This window comes from Pristiophorus japonicus, chromosome 10 (assembly GCF_044704955.1).
Source record: "Pristiophorus japonicus isolate sPriJap1 chromosome 10, sPriJap1.hap1, whole genome shotgun sequence".
NCBI classification, from domain to species: Eukaryota; Metazoa; Chordata; class Chondrichthyes; family Pristiophoridae; genus Pristiophorus; species Pristiophorus japonicus.
The window spans coordinates 47,568,720-47,587,616 of record NC_091986.1 but is presented as its reverse complement, the minus strand read 5'-3'; the positions used below and the strand labels follow the sequence as shown (position 1 = coordinate 47,587,616).

General features: G+C 45.1%; 1 protein-coding gene across 1 annotated transcript in view; it reads right to left on the bottom strand.

The window, feature by feature from the left end:
- gramd1c (GRAM domain containing 1c) overlaps window positions 1-18,897 on the bottom strand; it is a 125,970-nt gene that overhangs the window by 90,483 nt on the left and 16,590 nt on the right. Inside the window, exons 2-3 of the mRNA XM_070891420.1 lie at window positions 8,206-8,324; window positions 6,602-6,773 (exon numbers count right to left, since the gene is read on the bottom strand). Of these exons, the coding sequence (XP_070747521.1) occupies window positions 6,602-6,773; window positions 8,206-8,297 (264 nt within the window). The 5' untranslated portion in view covers window positions 8,298-8,324. The remainder of the gene's footprint in view (window positions 1-6,601; window positions 6,774-8,205; window positions 8,325-18,897) is intronic.

Sequence of the window (18,897 nt, the reverse complement as noted above, 5' to 3'; positions counted from 1 at the left end):
TTCTAGGAAAGATGTTCCTAGTAACAGTGGACGCTTACTCTAAATGGATTGAATGTATAATAATGTCATCATGTACGTCCACTGCCACCATTGAAAGCCTCCGGGCCATGTTTGCTACCCATGGTTTGCCCTATGTCCTTGTTAGTGACAATGGACCATGTTTCACCAGCTCGGAATTCAACGAGTTCATGACCCGCAATGGCATCAAGCATGTCAGGTCTGCCCCATTTAAGCCCGCATCCAATGGTCAAGCAGAGCGGGCAGTCCAAACTGTCAAGCAAAACACGTGATGGATGGTTTCCTGCAGATCCGGTTATCTCGGGTTCTGCTCAGTTACCGGACGCGACCCTACTCGCTTACCGGGGTTCCCCCTGAAAAATTGTTAATGAAGAGAGCATACAAAACCAGGCTCTCCTTAATCCACCCGGATCTCAATGATCATGGAGAAACCCGGCGTCACCAGCGTAACATGTACCATGATCGCGCGCCTGTATTGCGTGACATTGAGGTTAATGACCCGGTGTTTGTTCTTAATTACGGTCATGGTCCCAAATGGATTGCTGGCACTGTTTTAGCCAAGGAGGGGACTAGAGTGTTTGTTGTCAAACTTTTGAGTGGATAAACGTGCAGAAAGCATTTGCGATTCACTGACAACAAAGAACAGTTTGAAGAGGACATTACCATCATTGCTCCACCAACACACACCCAACCAGCAACCGACCTCGCTGCCAACCACGAGGATGAACCCACCATGCCCGACTGTCCGATCAGACCAGCCGCACTGCAGTGCAGCAATGATCCGACCGACTCACCCATGCCAGGACTTCAACTCAGGTGATCAACCCGGGAACGCAGAGCCCCGGATCGCCTCAACTTGTACATAACTGTATCTAAGACTTTGGGGGGGGGGGGGGGGAATGATGTTATGTATGTAAACTTTACTAGTGTGTAAGACTTGCCACCAGGGGCACATCTGTTGGTGACCCAAGGGTCATCTGCACACCCCATGCATGCAGGTATAAAAGGCAGTCTACCATGTTGCTTCTTCACTCTGGAGTTACATTAAAGAGACCAAGGTCACAACAGTTTGAGCTTACAGTATACAGTCTTGTGGAGTTATTCTGAACATAACACTCTGCTTGTCCATTGGATGCGGGTTTGAATGGTGCTGACCTCACATGTGTGATACCATTGAGTTTCATGAACTCTTGAAACTCCATACTGGTGAAGCAAGATCCGTTGTCGCTTACAACGATGTCAGACAGACCATGCGTAGCAAACATGATACGAAAGCTCTCAATGGTAGTTGTGGATGTGCTGGATGACATGATTGTATACTCTATCCACTTGGAAAAAGCATCCACCACAACCAAGAACATCTTTAACCTGCAAATTCGATGTGGATCCTGGACCATGGTTTAGATGGCCATGGCCACAGACTCAGCGGCGATTCTGCTGGTGCTTTACTAAGCTGCATGCAAGTGTTGCACTGATGCACACATGATTCCAGATTAGAGTCAATTCTAGGCCACCATAATGAGACCTGGCAATGGCTTTCATCATGACAATACTGGCATGCGTGCTATGTAGATCATGCACAAATTTCTCTCTGCCTTTCTTGGGCATAACAACACGATTACCCCAAAGTATACAATGTCATTGAGTGGTTAGTTCGTCTTTGCGACGGATGTAAGGTTTGTTCTCCTCACACATTTGCTTGGGTATGGCAGACCAATCACCACCAAGGATACAACGTTTCACAACCAATAATATCGGGTCCTGGCTGATCCAGGTCTTAACTTGTTGGGCCGTGACAGAGGTTCCTTCACTTTCAAAAGCATCCATGACTAACAGTAGGTCTGCCGGTTGTGGCGTTTCCACCTCTGGTGTGGTCAACGACAGACGGCTCAATGCATCAGCACACTTCTCGGTGCCAGGTCTATGGTGAATGACATAATCATAGGCATTTAGGGTTAGGGTTAGGGTTAGTCAGTGCCCACCTCTGGATGCGGGACGATGCATTAGTATTGATACCTTTGTTTTCTGAAAATAATGAAATGAGTAGCTTGTGATCGGTTTCCAGTTCAAACCGAAGACCATGCAGTTACTGATGCATCTGTTTAACCCCATACACACAGGCTAGTGCTTCTTTCTCTACCATGCTGTAGGCTCTTTCCGCCTTTGACAAACTTTTTGAAGCATATGCAAGAGGTTGTAATTTTCCCAACTCATTAGCTTGTTGTAGCAGGCAACCAACTCCATATGACGAACCATCACAGGCCAATACTAGACACTTACATGGATCATAATGTACCAGAATCTTGATAAAGCAAAGCAGGTTAGTAGCTTTCTCAAAACGCAATCTTGAGACACACCCCAAACCCAGTTGTCGCCTTTTCTTAGCAGCATGTGCAGTGGCTCTAATGAGGTGCTCAATCTAGGTAGGAAATTACCGAAGTAGTTGAGTAGACCAAGGAACGAACGCAGCTCCATCACATTCTGAAGCTTGGATGCATTTTTGATGGCCTTGGTTTTCGAGTCCGTAGGCCTGATACCGTCAGCAGCAATTTTCCTCCCCAGGAATTCGACTTCCGGTGCCACGAAGACGCACTTCGAGCGTTTCAGTCTGAGTCCCACTTTGTCCAGACGATGTAGAACCTCTTCCAGGTTGTTCAGATGTTCGGCGGAGTCACGACCTGTGACCAAGATGTCATCTTGGAACATGACGGTTCTGGGGACAGACTTCAGTAGACCCTCCATGTTCCTCTGAAATATGGCTGCAGCCAAGCGAATTCCAAAAGGGTACCTGTTGTAGATAAACAGTCCTTTATGAGTGTTGATGCACGTAAGTTTCTTCAACATGTCGACCAGCTCCTGTGTCATGTATGCCTATGTCAGATCCAGTTTTGTGAATGACATCTCCACGGCTTGCATTGCAAACAGGTCATCATCCTTCGGTAACGGATATTGAAACTCGGTTCAAAACTCGTTTCAAAACTCGGTTCATCATAACCTTGTAGACTCCACAAATCCTGACAGTGCCATCACTTTTCAACACAGAAACAATGGAGCTGGCCCATTCGTTAAAGTCGACCGGTGATATGATCCTTTCACGCTGGAGTCTGTCCAGTTCGGTTTTGACCTTTTCCCTCATCATGTAAGGAACCTCCCGTGTGATGGACAGGTCTTGCATCTGAATTCACGTGGATCTGCACCTTGGCTCCCGTGAAATTACCGATGCCTGGTTCAAACAGTGAGGGAAACTTGCTCAGCACTTGAGCACATGGAGTATCCTCCGACAACAATGCTTTGATCTCGTTCCAGTTCCATTTGATTTTTTTCTAACCAGTTCCTGCCAAACAACGTTGGACCATTGCCTGGAACAATCCATAACGGTAAATCGTGAACTGCACCATCATACGACACCTTGATTACTGCACTGCCAATCACCGTTATGAGTTCTTTAGTGTACGTACGCAACTTGGCATTGACTGGACTCAGCTTAGGCCTCATAGCTTAATATCCCACAGCCTGTTGAATGTCCTCTGGTTCATTATTGATTGACTCGCACCCGTGTCCAATTCCATCTATACCGACACACCATTAAGTTTTACATCAATTATTATCGGTTGGCTCTTTGTTAGGAACGAATACAGCCCATACACTTCCTCCTCTGGTATCTCGGTTTGCATATCTGGATCCGCGCTAGACTGGTCATCATCCTCCACGAGGTGTGTCGCAGCACGCTTACTCAGTTGCGGACACATGCGCTGGAGATGCCCCACTCTCGAACAGCCTTTACAATATACTGTTTAAACTGACACTGATGATGCCGATGAGCTCCCCCACAACGCCAACATGGTGATATCGGATTAATTCCCGTTGGCAGACTTTGAGCAGCCACAGGTTTCGCCTACGCAGTCAGGTAGGCCCTGTCATATGCAGCTCTGCCAAACAACGATACTCTCTTGTTTACAGTACTTGATGAGTTCCGATTTTTCAATGATATTTGCTTTAAGCTTTTGTCCGTCGTCATGTATACCTGGGCAGTCGTGATGGCCTTGCTCAAATCCAGCGTCTCCGCCACCAGTAGCTTACGCAGGATCACCTTGTGGTTGATGCCGATTAAAAAGAAGTCCCGCAGCATGTCTGCCAACGCAGTTTCAAACTTACACGGTCCAGCTAGACGTCTTAGGTCAGCAACGAATTCCGATACATCCTGGCCCCCAGAACGAACGTGCGTATAAAATCGATATCTTGAGATGATGGCTTCATCTGGTTTGAGATGGTCACGTACCAGAGCACACAATGTTTCATAGTCCTTGTCCATTGGACTTAAGGGCGAGAGGAGATTCTTTATGAGTCCATAGATTTTTGGACCGCAAACCATGAGGAGGGCCGCCCGGCGTCGAAATGTGTCTGCCTCTTTCTCCATTTTGTTGGCCATGAAGTACTGGTTCAAGCGGGCTACAAAGTCTGCCCAATCTTTTCCCTCCACGAATCGCTCCAGAATTCCAATTGTGCTCATTTTTGCATGGTTCTTGTTAGCTCGTCACCAAATGTTGTGTATGCAATAACTCAATGGACTGAATACTGCAAACTCCGAACAGGTACAATCCTGGTTCTACTTTATAGGGCCCAAAATTATTACATTACAAGATGGCTGGCCTTTTATACCTGGGCCACACACACGTGCGTACAGCCCAATGACCTCCGACAGTGGCGCCACTTGGTGGCTAGTAAACCCAAGCATACATAATGACAAATAGTTTTATTAATTATTAGTATTTTTATTTAAGGTGATAGTATCCACTGTATTTATATTTTAATAGTTTTATTCATTATTAGTGATTTTATTTAAGATTACAGTATCCACTGTATTTATCTTTTAATAGTTTTATTAATTGTTTTGGCTCCATTCAACCTGCTGAGTGCTGCTCAGAGGTTTGCACATACCCCTGTACTTTTGTACAACTTTCAGGTCTGACTCTTTAGTGGAGGCTTGTGGACTGCAGAGACCTGCTTGGCAGGGTTCACCCTGAGGATGGGAGAAGTGTTGGGAGGGCGACACCTGGTACACCTGGTCAAAAACAGGGTGGCACGCAGGAGAAGGTGTCACCGTCAGCACCATGCAGAGAGGCAGTGGGCAAGGGAGGCAGCAGCCATGATTCATTCATTCTGTACCAGACCAGTGTGCCTGCCGTCTTGACCGGCCCGAATCAGGATTGCAGTTGGCTGCTTGGGAACAAGGGATATCCCCTGTCCACTTGGCTGCTCACTCCTCTGCGGAATCCCAGTTCAGCACCAGAGCATGCATACAATGACGCTCACTATGCCTCCAGGTGCATCATGGAGCAGTGCATAGGCATAAGCAAAGGTTCCGGTGCCTGGACCGCTCTGGTGGCACTTTGTTGTACTCTCCTCAATGGGTCTCCATCATCGTCGTGGTCCGCTGCATGCTGCACAACCTGGCCATCATGAGGGGACAGCCGCTGGAGGTCGAGCCAGCAGTAACACCTGAGGAGGCCTCCTAGCACCCAGTGTTAGGAGACGTCGACCCATAGCCACCCTGGAAGGGTCGGGTGCAACCTGGCCAGCACCCTCCTGGGAGGGTGCGTCCTCACATATATGGAGGTGCCTGACACCTCCCCTGCAATCTCCCTCCATGCATTATGTACTGGCGGTCTGCCAGGTCTCCCCGCTTCAGGAAACAGTATTCTTCTATTGTCCTCCACACCGTCCATCAGTATCAGTGAACCTGTTGGCTCTTCTTGCATATTTTACTTCAGCCATCCTTCCAGACTCCTTCCAATCTCCTTCTTCCCTCAGGGCCTTGCTGCAAACCCTGGCCTTTTTACCTGCATGCTGAATTTCTCAGTGGTGATAACGCTCATATTAAGACGGCCACACTACTGAAAAATTCACTTTGGAAGGATTCATTAGTGCTGGAGCTGAATATGGGGTGGCCCAGCCACGAAAAAATTTTGGTGCCAAAAAGATGGGGAGACCACCAGCTTTCCAGCAGTACTGAATTTCGAGTCCAATCTCTCAGCATCTACTCTGTCAATCCCCCTCAGAATCTTATATGTTTCAATAAGATCACTTCTCATTCTTCTAAACTCATGAGAGTATGGACACAATATACTCAAATCTCTCCTCATAGGACAAGCCTCTCATCCCAGGAATCAATCTAGTGAACCTTTGTTGCAATGCCTCTAAGGCAAATATATCCTTTCTCAGATAAGGAGACCAAAACTGTGCAGATTACTCCAGATGTGGTCTCACCAAAGCCCTGTACAATTGTAGCAAGACTTCCTTATTGTTGTACTCTTTATTACAGTTTGCTGGCTTTATAACTTAACTGTGGGCAGATGTAAAGATATTGAGTGATGGGGTGAATCATTGACAAGTTAGCAACTGACAGATGGAATAAGTTACAAGATAAGAAGGTGTAAAGTCCTGTCCCCTCAGTACAGATTCACACGAGGCATGTAGTGAAGTCAAGGTCACTCTGGACCTGCACCTTTTATTTCACAGCTCTGGAATGCTGACAGAAGGAACTAGGGAACAAGAGGAGCGGAAGAGAAAAAAACATCCTTACCATTGCTGGTCCATTATCCTGACCAACAGCCGAAGGAATTATAAATGTCGTGTCTCCAAATGGAAGTGGTGTACTTGAATCTTGAGCACCTGTGTCAGTGCAAATTAGTTTGGATGCATTTGGTCGTTCTCCTTTATCATTATATTCATTGCATGTGTTTTTCCCCACAATTCTAGATACAAGAACAACACACAGTCATGCACAAGAAAGATTTGCTTAGCCTATCCAAAGCTCATCTTTCTAATACACTAACTCTATCGCCATTGCATCTAACTGTATTTTGAATGACCCTGATGTTTTTGTCTCAACTACCATGTCTTGGAGATTATTCCAAATACTTTCAAGAAGAAAAATCCTTCTGATATCTATTTTAAATCTACTTTTCATTCATTTATATTTGTCCTTTGGGCCTACTTTCATGGTTTACTTTGAAATAATATTATGGTTTACCTTAACTATATTTATTTTAAAAACTGTGCATGTCTGTTGTGCAAATCTAATCATCTACATTGTGACTGTCAGCTAATGTCAATATTCTTGCTCCTGATCTTCATTTGCTAAATCCATTTTTTTTTCTTACATAAACTTTTGGCACTAATTTCAATTTTCTCACGTTCTACAAAAACAAACGAGGGTAAAATTCAACATCTGCTTGGGCTAAAGTGGATTGCCCGCCATCATATACACCGCCCCCCCGCCCCTGCCTGAATTTCTTTACTAGTGCCTGATCCGCTATGGCCCATTTTGCACCCCAACTAAAGGTGACTTTTAGCCTCCATGTCTCTGAGCTACAGCCACCATGACAATTCCCAACGCACCCTACTGTCTACCCCTGAAATGCAGTGGCCATGTTGAATTCATTAATTTAAAATAACAAGACTATCATCACAATTTATGCTGTTAGGGGAACCACATCATTTCATATACAGGTTATTAAATACAAAGATAACATTTAACTTTGCACAGGTAACTATCATTTGAAGCAATAAAAGGATTGCAAGATAAATATTAAAGAAATGCAGACAAAAATTATATATAAAAAGAAAACAAAATAAAATTAAGAGCTAATCAGTTATGTTATACTCTGTTCAATATTTTAAAGTTTATACTTTTGTTTAAACCAAAAAAAACTTTGTTTTTTCCTTTATAATACCCTACTGCAACAGAGATGTTCCATTCAATATTTTAGCTGTCCAAATTCCAACAATGGCTAGATTTCTATCTGCAGTCTGAAGGGACGTGTGGGCTTCTAGTAATTCATCGTGAAAACTCACTAGCTCATTACAGTTAAACGGCTAGTTATGGGCAGTTAAGTTTGGGGACAGGAAGCCTCTCACAGTCCTTGAGAGAAACACAGTACAGTGAGGGATAAGCATACAAAGAATAAAATTATGGTATGACTTTTAGCATTAAAAATCATTACCATCACCTCCCTACTGCAGAGTCTCAGTCACCAAATGAGATGAGCATAAGTAACTACACTGATCTGGAGTTAGTAAATTAAAAGATCAGAATTAAACTGATTGCCTTTGTGAATAGTACAGCTCAGCTATAAATCTAGTGATTATTTGGGTATCTAGTTTATAATCAAAACATTTCCTTACCCTGCGAAGTGGGCATCGTCATTGGAAAATTGCAGGTTATCCATTTCATTTCTTTTTAAGCCCAGGTCTGTGTCATAATTCTGCTGTACCATGCTAAGCAGCTCCGTTTTATTCAAATGCTAGCAACACAACAAAAAAAAAACTTGTGAAACAGGAAGTGAAACAAAGGGAATTAGAATCGCATAGGGTTTTCAACATTCTTCGATCAGGAAGCATGCTCCAGACTGAAGGGGAGCAGATATGTTCTGAAGAAGCCATGCAGGCATTTGATAAAGTCCCACATATGAGACTATTATCTAAGGTAGAAGTCCATGGAATTGAGGGCAAATTATTGACCTGGTTAGGAAATTGGCTGAGCGGCAGGAGAGTAGGGATAATGGGTAAGTACTCAAACTGGCTGGATGTAACTAGTGGTGTCCTGCAGGGATCTGTGTTAGGGCCTCAATTATTCACAGTATTTATTAATGACTGAAATGAAGGCATAGAAAGTCAAATATCCAAATTTAACAATGACACAAAGATAGGTGGAATTATAGGCAGTGTAGATGGAAGCATAAAATTACAAAGGGATGTCAACAGATTAAGTGAAATGGCAAAAGTATGGCAAATGGATTTCAATGTAAGAAAATGTGAGGTCATCCACTTTGGACCTAAAAAGGAACGAACAGGGTACTTTCTAAATAGTGAAAAGCTAAAAACAGTGGAGTTCCAAAGAGACTTAGAGGTCCATGTACATAGATCATTAAAATGTCTTGAAGAGTTACAGAGAATAATCAAAAAGGCTAATGGGATGCAGACCTTTATATCTAGAGGACTAGAATACAAGGGGGTAGAAGTTATTCATCAGCTATACAAAGCCCTGGTTAGACCACACCTGGAGCACTGAGAGCAGTTCTGGGCGCTACACTTTAGGAAGGATATATGGGTCTAGGAGGGAGTGCAGCATAGGTTTTCCAGAAAGATACACAGACTACAAGGGTTAAGTTACAAGAAGAAATTACATAAATTAGGGTTGTATTTCCTTGAATTTAGAAGGTTGGAAATAACACATCCTTGGTACCATACATAACAAATTGTTGGCATGTCTGATGAATTAAGTCAACATAAAAACAGTTCTACAAGCATCCTTGTGGTGAAAACAGCATTTTCGCTCAGGTTTACTGAGGGATGGATAAAATGAAGGCCTTACATTTTCTTAGCCTAAATGTTGAGCAACCATCCAAGTCAAAAAGCTCAAGTGCCAGTCTAGGAATCAAATTCAGTAGGGCTGAGGCAGACCAACGACCAATATTTTGTGTCTAAATCCTTGAAATATTATTCATTGCAAATCATGACATCAATCTGGTTTTGCAGAAGTTGGTGTACCTTATTTTTATACCTCTTAACTCTGGCCATGAGTCACAGACCATGGAACACGTCACAGCAACCTGCCACTAAGATCTTTTGTAGGAGACAGCTCATTTCTCCACTCGACATCGCAGGAGGCCATCAAATGGAGAGCCAAACTAGACAACCCATTATAAACTTTTCCCGTCATATGAAACAACAACATACCTCTTAACCATGTGTAACCTAAAGTTCCTGCTGTGTAAGACTGCACTGTTGGCACCTGCCAATATTTAGATCTCACTAATCCTGGCAGCTAAAACTGGGTACTCTGCACTAAATTGCTTACTACCTGACCCCTCAAAGCCTCTGCATCATCTACAAGGCTCAAGTCAGGAGTGTGATGGAATACTCACCATTTGCCTGGGTGAGACACAATAACAATCAATAAGCTTGACACAACCCAGGTAAAAGCAGTGTGTTTGATTGATGCCCCCGTTACTAGACTCAATATCCACCCCCTCCATCACTGGCACAAAGTAGCTGCAGTATGTACTATCTACAGGATGCATGAAGCAACTCAATGAGGTTACTTTAACAGCACATCCCTCCCCTGTGACATCTATCAACATTGTGGGCACACCATCACCATAAAGGAGTGATGCAGTTTAAGATAGCCAGCCATCACGCTCTTAGAGCAACTAGGAATGGGCAATAAACACAGCCTTAACAATGGCTTTCAAATCCTGAGAACAAATTTAAGAAAAAGAGCAGAGGACTCTGGAACAGTTACTGGGATAAAATGTCTCTTGGTGTGAACAGAAGCATGGATTTTGGGCAAGCTTTATGCATATGACAATGTCACATCACTAGTGTGCATGCCAGAAAGAGTGAGCTTCAGTTTTACAAACAACCAGTCTTACATGAAATTTGCAAAAATAGAATATAATCCTGTTTTAAAGAACCTCATAACATGGAACCTGGTGGTTGCTGGGAGATCAGTGACTTGAAGAATTGTATTGGAGTACTGACAGGTCATCAAATGTCACATAGCCTTAATGTATGCTCCAGGAAATCTAGTTCAGCCAGTTATGGTTAGCTGGATTATAGGGTTTAGAGGTGAGCACAAAAGAACAGAATTCTGGATCAGAATGCAGCCTGGGAGCTTGCATGCCAATCAGCGTGAAGCTTCACTGCTGGTAGTTGCATTTTGTACCAACCTTTTGGCTTGAAATAAAGTCGAGGGGAAGCTTAACAAGAATTGCATTAGAAGTATGGAAGTCTGGCTTACATGCTAAGACCCTGCATATTGTTATACAAGACTGACAGTCTTCTTGTTAAGTCCACTATCTGTATTCCCGTTAAAAAAAAATAGACAGTGGGTTAGAAATTGGATCACGCTCGTTTGACCGATGTAAAATGGACACACAAGGTCCAATATGGCGGGCAATGTGCGTAAGCTCATTCCATACCAGTAGTTCATCACCTGCCATAATGGTTAGTGCTCCACTGTAACAATCTAGGGCGTGCACCTGAAACAGGCGTTAGGTCCTTTGCATATGCTCAATAACCATGTGCCGTAAATGCTGTGGTCAGTTTCTTCAGGAGGCGCTTACCAGCCAAACCAGCATGTCTTTAAAGGGTCACTGAAGGCTGCCACAAGAAAGGCAAGTTTCAACTTAAAAAAAATCTTTTGTGGAGCCGAGCGGAAGAGTGGTTTTCCCGGCCCCACATTAAATCCAAGGGCTGTTGCTGGCCACTGCTCGCCCTCCTCCCAAATGCTGCCTCCACCCACAGGATGAAATAAACATAGTGAGACAGGAGGTATTAAGGGATTTAGCAACTTTGAAAGTGAATGTCCCCAGGCCTGGATAAAATGTATCCCAGGCTCTTAAGTGAAGCAAAAGGGGAAATAGCAGAGGCTTTGACGATCATTTTCCAATCCTCTCTGGCTTCAGGTGTGGTGCCAGAGGACTGGAGGACTGCTAATGTGGTATCTTTGTTTAAGAAGGGAGAAAGAGATAGACAGAGTAATTACAGGCCAGTCAACCTAACCTCAGTGGTGGGAAAATTATTGGAAAAAATGCTGAAGGACAGGATAAATCTTCATTTAGAAAGACACGGATTAATCAAGGACAGTCAGCACGGATTTGTTCAGGGAAGGTCGTGCCTGACTAACTTGATTGAATTTTTCGAGGAGATAACCAGGAGGTTGATAAAGGCAAAGCATATGATAAAGGCAAAGCAGTGTATATGGATTTTAGCAAAGCTTTTGATAAGGTCCCACATTGCAGACTGGTCACAAAAGTAAAAGCCCATGAGATCCAGGGCAAAGTGGCAAGTTGGATCCAAAATTGGCCCTGAGGCAGGAAGCAAAGGGTAATGGTCGATGGGTGTTTTTGCGACTGGAAGGCTGTTTCCAGTGGGGTTCCGCGGGGCTCAGTACTAGGTCCCTTGCTTTTTGTGATATACATCAATGATCTAGACTCAAATATAGGGGGTATGATTAAGAAGTTTGCAGATGATACAAACATCAGTTGTGTGGTTGATAATGAAGAAAGCTGTAGACTGCAGGAAGATATTAATCAACTGGTCAGGTGGGCAGAACAGTGGAAAATGGAATTTAATCCAGAGAAGTGTGAAGTAATGTATTTGGGGAGGGCTAACAAGGAAAGGGAATACACATTAAATGGTAGGATACTGAGAAGTGTAGAGGAACAAAGGGACCTTGGAGAGCAGGTCCACAGATCCATAAAAGTAGCAGGCCATGTCGATAAGGTGGTTAAGAAGGCATACGGAATGCTTGTCTTTATTAGCTGAGGCATAGAATACGTGAGCAGGGGGTTATGCTTGAACTGTATAAAACACTGGTTAGGCCACAGGCGGAGTACTGCATGCAGTTCTGGTCACCGCATTACAGGAAGGACGTGATTGCACTGGAGAGGGTACAGAGGAGATTTACGAGGATGTTGCCAGGAGTGGAGAATCTAAACTATGAGGACAGATTATATAGGTTGGATTTGTTTTCATTGGAACAGAGGAAGCCGAGGGGAGACCTCATTGAGGTGTATAAAATTATGAGGGGCCTAAATATGATGGATAGAAAGGGCCTATTTCCCTTAGCAGAAGGGTCAACAACCAGGGGGCATAAATTGCTAGAAGGCTTAGAGGGATTTGAAGGGAAATTTCTTCACCCAGAGGGTGGTGGGGGTCTGGAACTCACTGCCTGAAAGAGTGGTAGAGGCAGAAACCCTCACCACATTTGAAAAGTACTTGGATATGCAATTGAAATGCTGTAACCTGCAGAGTTACGGACCAAGAACTGGAAAGTGGGATTAGGCTGGATAGCGTCTTGTTGGCGGCATGGACATGATAGGCCGAAATGGCCTCCTTCCATGCTGTAAACTTCTCTAGGGCTAGACTTTCCACTTATACCGTTACCGCCCATATCTTGGCGGTATTTGGGCGGTATAAATTTCTTGACTTTTCAATACCGCCCGAATACTGCTAAGATCCAAAGTCGCTAGTTTTGGCTTTTTTCCCCCCAGTAGTAGCGGTAGTGATCGGGCGGGAGTGGTATTTTTTTCCTCGCGTAAGGCCAGCGTCCTTGGCAATGGCCTTACAGTGCATGCGCGTTTTTTTTCTTCTTTTTCATGTGATTCAGGGATCAGCCCACGCACGCGCAGTGGGAGGGGGAGAGAAAGAGAGGGAGAAAAGATTGACTAGCAGCCTGTTTAGAAATAATCTGTTTCCAGTTTTTGTGGGCCTTTTTTTTTGATTCTATACTATACATATTATACACATAATACACAATATTATACAATGAATAGTAGTGAAGATCGGTTGATGGTGGAGGCCAAGGTAGGAGGGAGGAAGAGGGCAAAGCGATTCATAGAAACATAGAAACATAGAAAATAGGTGCAGGAGCAGGCCATTCAGCCCTTCGAGCCTGCACCACCATTCAATGAGTTCATGGCTGAACATGCAACTTCAGTACCGCATTCCTGCTTTCTCGCCATACCCCCTGGTCCCCCTAGTAGTAAGGACTACATCTAACTCCTTTTTGAATATATTTAGTGAATTGGTCTCAACAACTCTTTGTGATAGAGAACTCCACAGGTTCACCACCTCCCGGGTGAAGAAGTCTCTCCCCATCCCGATCCCAAATGACCTACCCCCCATCTCAAGACCGTGACCCCCGGTTCCGGACCTCCCCAACACTGGGAACATTCTTCCTGCAACCAACCTATCTAAACCCGTCAGAATTCTAAACATTTCTATGAGATTCCCTCTCACTCTTCTGAACTCCAGTGAATACAAGCCCAGTTGATCCAGTCTTCCTTGATATGTCAGTCCCGCCACCCCAGGAATCAGTCTGGTGAACCTTCGCTGAACTCCCTCAATAGCAAGAATGTCCTTCTTCAAGTTAGGAGACCAAAACTGTACACAATACTCCAGGTGTGGCCTCACCAAGGCCCTGTACAACTGCAGTAACACCTCCCTACCCCTGTACTCAAATCCCCTCACTATGAAGGCCAACATGCCATTTGCCTTCCTAACCACCTGCCGCACCTGCATGCCAACCTTCAATGACTGATGTACCATGACACCCAGGTCTCGTTGCACCTCCCCTTTTCCTAATCTGTCACCATTCAGATAATAGTCTGTCTTTCTGTTTTTACCACCAAAGTGGATAACCTCACATTTATCCACATTATACTTCATCTGCCACGCACCTGCCCACTCACCTAACCTATCCAAGTCACTCTGCAGCCTCATTGCATCCTCCTCGCAGCTCACACTGCCACCCAACCCAGTGTCATCCGCAAACTTGGAGATACTACATCCAATCCCCTCATCTAAATCATTAATAAGAACATAAGAATTAGGAACAGGAGCAGGCCATCTAGCCCCTCGAGCCTGCTCCGAAATTCAATAAGATCATGGCTGATCTGGCCGTGGACTCAGCTCCACTTACCCGCCCGCTCCCCATAACCCTTAATTCCCTTATTGGTTAAAAATCTATCTACCTGTGACTTGAATACATTCAATGAGCAAGCCCCAACTGCTTCCTTGGGCAGAGAATTCCACAGATTCACAACCCTCTGGGAGAAGAAATTCCCTCTCAACCCGGTTCCAAATTGGCTCCCCCGTATTTTGAGGCTGTGCCCCCTAGTTCCAGCCTCCCCGACCAGTGGAAACAACCTCTCTGCCTCTATCTTGTCTATCCCTTTCATTATTTTAAATTATTCTATAAGATCACCCCTCATCCTTCTGAACTCCAACGAGTAAAGACCCAGTCTACCCAATCTATCATCATAAGGTAACCCCCTCATCTCCGGAATCAACCTAGTGAATCATCTCTGTACCCCCTCCAAAGCCAGTATATCCTTCCTTAAGTAAGGTGACCAAAACTGCACGCAGTACTCCAGGTGCGGCCTTACCAATACCCTATACAGTTGCAGCAGGACCTCCCTGCTTTTGTACTCCATCCCTCTCGCAATGAAGGCCAACATTCCATTCGCCTTCCTGATTACCTGCTGCACCTGCAAACTAACTTTTTGGGATTCATGCACAAGGACCCCCAGGTCCCTCTGCAACACAGCATGTTGTAATTTCTCCCCATTCAAATAATATTCCCTTTTACTGTTTTTTTCCCCCAAGGTGGATGACCTCACACTTTCCGACATTGTATTCCATCTGCCAAACCTTAGCCCATTCGCTTAACCGATCTAAATCTCTTTGCAGCCTCTCTGTCTCCTCGACACAACCAGCTTTCCCGCTAATCTTTGTGCCATCTGCAAATTTTGTTACACTACACTCTGTCCCCTCTTCCAGGTCAATTGTATATTGTAAACAGTTGTGGTCCCAGCACCGATCCCTGTGGCACACCACTAACCACCGATTTCCAACCCGAAAAGGACCCATTTATCCCGACTCTCTGCTTTCTGTTCGCCAGCCAAATCTCTATCCATGCTAATACATTTCCTCTGACTCCATGTTCTGCAGTAACCTTTTGTTTGGCACCTTATCGAATGCCTTTTGGAAATCTAAATACACCACATCCATCGGTAAACCTCTTTCTACCATGCACGTTACATCCTCAAAGAATTCCAGTAAATTAGTTAAACATGATTTCCCCTCAATGAATCCATGCTGCGTCTGCTTGATTGCACTATTCCTATCTAGATGTCCTGTTATTTCTTCCTTAATGATAGTTTCAAGCATTTTCCCCACTACAAATGTTAAACTAACCGGCCTATAATTACCTGCCTTTTGTCTGCCCCCTTTTTTAAACAGAGGCGTTACATTAGCTGCTTTTAATCTACAATGTAAACAGCTGGGGCCCCAGCACAGAACCTTGCGGTACCCCACTAGTCACTGCCTGCCATTTTGAAAAGTACCCATTTACTCCTACTCTTTGCTTCCTGTCTGCCAACCAGTTCTCAAACCACATCAGCACACTACCCCAATCCCATATGCTTTAACTTTGCACATTAATCTCTTGTGTGGGACCTTGTCGAAAGCCTTCTGAAAGTCCAAATACACCACATCAACTGGTTCTCCCTTGTCCACTCTACTGGAAACATCCTCAAAAAATTCCAGAAGATTTGTCAAGCATGATTTCCCTTTCACAAATCCATGCTGACTTGGACCTATCATGTCACCTCTTTCCAAATGCGCTGCTATGACATCCTTAATAATTGATTCCATCATTTTACCCACTACCGATGTCAGGCTGACCGGTCTATAATTCCCTGTTTTCTCTCTCCCTCCTTTTTTTTTTAAAAGTGGGGTTACATTGGCTACCCTCCACTCTATAGGAACTGATCCAGAGTCTATGGAATGTTGGAAAATGACTGTCAATGCATCCGCTATTTCCAAGGCCACCTCCTTAAGCACTCTGGGATGCAGTCCATCAGGCCCTGGGGATTTATCGGCCTTCAATCCCATCAATTTCCCCAACACAATTTCCCGACTAATAAGGATTTCCCTCAGTTCCTCCTTCTTACTAGACCCTCTGACCTCTTTTATATCCGGAAGGTTGTTTGTGTCCTCCTTAGTGAATACCGAACCAAAGTACTTGTTCAATTGGTCTGCCATTTCTTTGTTCCCCGTTATGACTTCCCCTGATTCTGACTGCAGGGGACCTACGTTTGTCTTTACTAACCTTTTTCTCTTTACATACCAATTGAAGCTTTTGCAGTCCGTCTTAATGTTCCCTGCAAGCTTCCTCTCGTACTCTATTTTCCCTGCCCTAATCAAACCCTTTGTCCTCCTCTGCTGAGTTCTAAATTTCTCCCAGTCCCCGGGTTCGCTGCTATTTCTGGCCAATTTGTATGGCACTTCCTTGGCTTTAATACTATCCCTGATTTCTCTTGATAGCCACGGTTGAGCCACCTTCCCTTTTTTATTTTTACACCAGACAGGAATGTACAATTGTTGTCGTTCATCCATGCCGTCTCTAAATGTCTGCCATTGCCCATCCACTGTCAACCCCTTAAGTATCATTCGCCAATCTATCCTAGCCAATTCACGCCTCATATCTTCAAAGTTACCCTTCTTTAAATTCTGGACCTTGGTCTCTGAATTAACTGTTTCATTCTCCATCCTAATGTAGAATTCCACCATATTATGGTCATTCTTCCTCAAGGGGCCTCGCACAACGAGATTGCTAATTAATCCTCTCTCATTACACAACACCCAGTCTAAGATGGCCCCCCCCTAGTTGGTTCCTCGACATATTGGTCTAGAAAACCATCCTTTATGCAATCCAGGAAATCCTCCTCCACCGTATTGCTTCCAGTTTGGTTAGGTAGTTGAACAGTCCAATACAAGAACCACAGTCCCTGTCACAGGTGGGACAGATAGTCATTGAAGGAAAGGGTGCGTGGGACTGGTTTGCTGCACGCTCCTTCCGCTGTCTGCGCTTGATTTCTGCATGCTCTCGGCGATGAGACTCGAGGTGCTCAGCACCCTCCCAGATGCACTTCCTCCACTTAGGGCGGTCTCTGGCCAGGGACTCCCAGGTGTCAGTGGGGATGCCGCACCCCACCAGGGAGGCCCTGAGGGTGTCCCCACAATGCTTCCTCTGCCCACCTTTGGCTCGTTTGCAGTGAAGGATTTCCGAGTAGAGCACTTGCCCCGAGAGTCCCGCGTCCGGCATGCGAACAATGCCGCCCGCCCAGCGAAGCCTCAATGCTGGGGATGTTGGCCTGGTTGAGGACGCTAACGTTGGTGCACCTGTCCTCCCAGGGGATTTGTAGGATCTTGCGGAGACATCGTTGGTGGTATTTCTCCAGCGACTTAAGGTAGCTACTGTATCAGATCAGCCACGATTGTACTAAATGGCGGAGCAGGCCCGAGGGGCCGCACAGTCCACTCGTGCTCCCATTTCCCACGTTATGTAACTCTGAGCCCACCTGTTGTCCTCTATTCCAGGTGAAGGTGTGGTTCCAGAATCGCAGGAAGAAATACAAGCGTCAGAAGTTGGAGGAGGAGGGGCCCGACTCCCAGCAGAAAAAGAAAGGCTCTCACCATGTCAACCGGTGGAGGCTGGCCACCAAGAAATCCAGTCCCGAGGACATAGACATCACCTCGGAAGACTAGCGAGGGAGAACGGGAGGGGGGTGGGGAGGAGAGGGAAGAATGGAGGAAGGGAAGGAAGGTGGGAGGGACATCTCAAGGGATGACAAGAAAGCACGGACATTTCCAACCGGTGCGAGGAGGATGGGGGAACCTTCGCGACAGTTTGGAGAACAAAACGACAAAGAACACATCGACAATCACGGGAAACCTTGTACAAGACTTTGTGGAGACTGAATCTGAAAAAGAATATGCACTGCAGGATGTAGTTGGAAGAAAGTTACACTTCTCCAGTGACATTTAAGCATCCGCTGTAAATATATATATATTATATTAAAAATTATCTGAAAGAATAAACTTTTTTTTATTTATTTAACGTTCCTTTTTTTTGCAAATGGTGACTCTTCGACTTGCTGTGAAGGGACGGAGATGGCGAAGGTTCGCAGTGTTTGTCCCCTCGGGAGGTGGATATGTTTTTGAGGGTGTTCCGATGAACGGGTTGACAAGGGAAGGCGTTGGGAGATGGTTGCCGTGATTCATTATGGACGCCCAAGCTGCCTTGGTCCACTAAGTGGAGGCACGGTGGGACCAATTGACCCGCGGTGGTTGTGGAAAACCCAGCCCGCCCGTATACCAGTGAATATGGGCAGAGATTGCCGAGACATTGTCCTTGGTTGCCCAGGTCCGTCGGGGACCAGTCCAGTGCTGCAAGCGCTGGAACAACCTTGTTTCTGCCACGAGAGTAAGTAATAACTTTAATCATGCACTGACTCCTTACTT